This window comes from Otolemur garnettii, unplaced genomic scaffold, assembly GCF_000181295.1.
Source record: "Otolemur garnettii isolate 467f Iridium unplaced genomic scaffold, OtoGar3 scaffold00012, whole genome shotgun sequence".
Lineage (NCBI taxonomy): Eukaryota > Metazoa > Chordata > Mammalia > Primates > Galagidae > Otolemur > Otolemur garnettii.
The window spans coordinates 16,145,968-16,148,510 of NW_003852407.1; the positions used below are offsets into that span (position 1 = coordinate 16,145,968).

A 2,543-nucleotide genomic window follows, 5' to 3' on the forward strand; every position below is an offset into this window, starting at 1 on the left:
GTGCCGAGCCGATACAAGTTCTTCTAATGATACCAGTATAGGTCTCAATTTAAAATCTGACATTATAGTGCTAGGATCCAGTTTCAGGTAGTATTTTCCACATACTGACACATAATTAACAAAGGAACACTTTAAGCTAAATATTATCATCCTCAAACAACTGAATTAAAGCACAGATGTGACTTCCACATCTGCAGAATGTCCATTATTCTGTCATTTCTCATGTGCATTCTATTTGAAGAATGAAAAATTCTAATTTTATTAACTGGAGGGAAAATCCCTCTTTGAAATACTGATAAATGTGAAAGATGGCTCTTAAGTACATACAAGGTACACAAATGCTTCCTGTTTCTCAAAGTACACCTATCCTTCAATATGATTCCCCAAATCTCGAAATCCTCTACCAATAAAACTTTAGGGAAGATCTTTGACAGATTCGTTACCTGACAGGAAGAGTTCGATCACCTTTCCTTCTGTCCATTTCTCTTTGGGGAACAGGGTACCAGCGAAAATTGAGCTTCCAGTTGAATCCACCATAGGTCATGTCAGAACCTGCCATGTACTCAAAAGTATCATCGCTGATCACATCAATAATAGGACAGACCACCGTTTTCCTAAAATCATAAAAGCAAATTTCAAAAGCTTTCAAAATGTCTGATGCCTACCATAAAAAGAGTATGACAACTGTATTCTTAGTGTTTTTAAAATAAAAACACCATGTTAAAGACATTGGCGTAAACTTTTATGCTACATCCTACAACAGACTAGCATTACAATTATTAATATATGTATTACATTAATATGTATACTGGTGGATGACCTTGTCTCTTCTTCATTCATACTTTTACGTATTTGCCATATGTAAAATACTTAAAATGTTTCAAAAACAATACTTTTACTGACAACATATAATCATTTTAAGGTAAGACTTTTCTTTAAAAAAAAACTCTGGCACATTCGTATTCTTTAAAGTTTTTTTTCTTGCTATTAAAACAAGTGAACATGTTGATGCACATAATATTTTCTTTGTTTTCACTTTAGGAGTAAACTTCTAATAGTGAGATTACTGAATTAAAGGCATTATTCTTCACGGCTTTCCAGAAGTGTTACATGTATGTATTTCTCCTTGCAGCTTCCCCGTGATGTTATCCACTTTGGATATTATTTTCTTAAATTTTTGCTAACATAATGACATTAAGTAATCTCTCTGGATTTTTAAAATTTGGGTTTTCTAACTATTAGAAAGAATTCTTTTTCTGAAGGTTTATATTTCTTCATACAAACTGACCATTACACGTTAAGAATTTTTTTGAATGGCACTGTGATGTTCTTTAACAAATCTGAAAAAACCCACAAAATGACCCCAGACCTTTCTAAAGAGAAAGGCTTTTTACCCACAGCATTTGGCAGCCACATTGTATAGAACGTGATATTCTGCCCATCCAACAGGTGTCCTGCCCCAAGGTCATAAAGACATTCTCTTCTATTGTCTTAAAAAGAAGTATATTTTTGTTTTTCAAATGTAAGTCTTTAATCCTTAAGGAACTGATCTGGGGTATGATTTGCACTAAGTATCCAATTTCATTTATCTTCTTCTTCAAGAATAACCAATTGTTCCAGCACTATTTATTTCCTGGTCCCTTTTTCCTCTGCCATAATTATCAGTGCTTGCTCTGTCATAAATCTATCTAAATCAAGTGTGCATATGAAAACGGCCTGGTTTCTAGATGCTACTCTACTTCATTGGTCTATCTGCGGATTCCTGCATCAATATATCCCTGCCATAATTAATCCAGCTTTAAAATACGGCTTGATGTCTAGCAGGACAAGCCTTATACCTGACTCTTCAGGAAGATCTTAGCTATTTTTATTCTTTTTGCATTTCCACAGCAATGCTAAAACTAGCCTGTCCAGATTCCCAAAGACAATTTTATTGAGAATTTAATTAAAAATGCATTGAATTTACAGGTTGATTTTGGAAAAACTGGTATTTTTATGATGCTGATTTTTCTATCTATGAACATTATCCTCTCTATTTAGATTTATTAGTGCATTTCAACTGTTTCACATATCCTATGTTTTGATAAACATACTCCTATGGACGGCCTGCGGTTTCCATTGCTATTATAAATAGTGTCTTTCCTTTTGACTTATTTTCTAACTATTCCTTGTTGGTGTGGAGAGGTAACTGGTTTTCTACAGTGATCTCCTATTTGGCAATGCTGCTAAATTCTTATTATTTCTATTGTTTTGTATAAAGGTGGTTTTTCTTCACAGATAAGCAAATCATCTGTAACTGACAATACTTGTTTTCCTCTTTCCAATAATTACTTTATTTCTTATATTACTACAAAATCTAAGACTTCTAATAATTCTAACTGGTAACTCAGGCATTCTTATCTTGCTCCATATCTTTCTTTTAGACAGAGCCTCAAGCTATTCCCCTGGGTAGAGTGGTGTGGCATCACAGCTCACAGCAACCTCCAACTCCTGGGCTCAAGCGAGACTCCTGCCTCAGCCTCCCAAGGAGCTGGGACCACAAC

At 34.4% G+C, this 2,543-nt stretch overlaps 1 protein-coding gene across 1 annotated transcript in view; it reads right to left on the reverse strand.

Annotated features, from left to right (window-relative positions):
• GALNT1 (polypeptide N-acetylgalactosaminyltransferase 1) overlaps window positions 1–2,543 on the reverse strand; it is a 78,241-nt gene that overhangs the window by 23,093 nt on the left and 52,605 nt on the right. Inside the window, 1 exon segment of the mRNA XM_023510167.1 lies at window positions 444–654. Within this exon segment, the coding sequence (XP_023365935.1) occupies window positions 444–654 (211 nt within the window).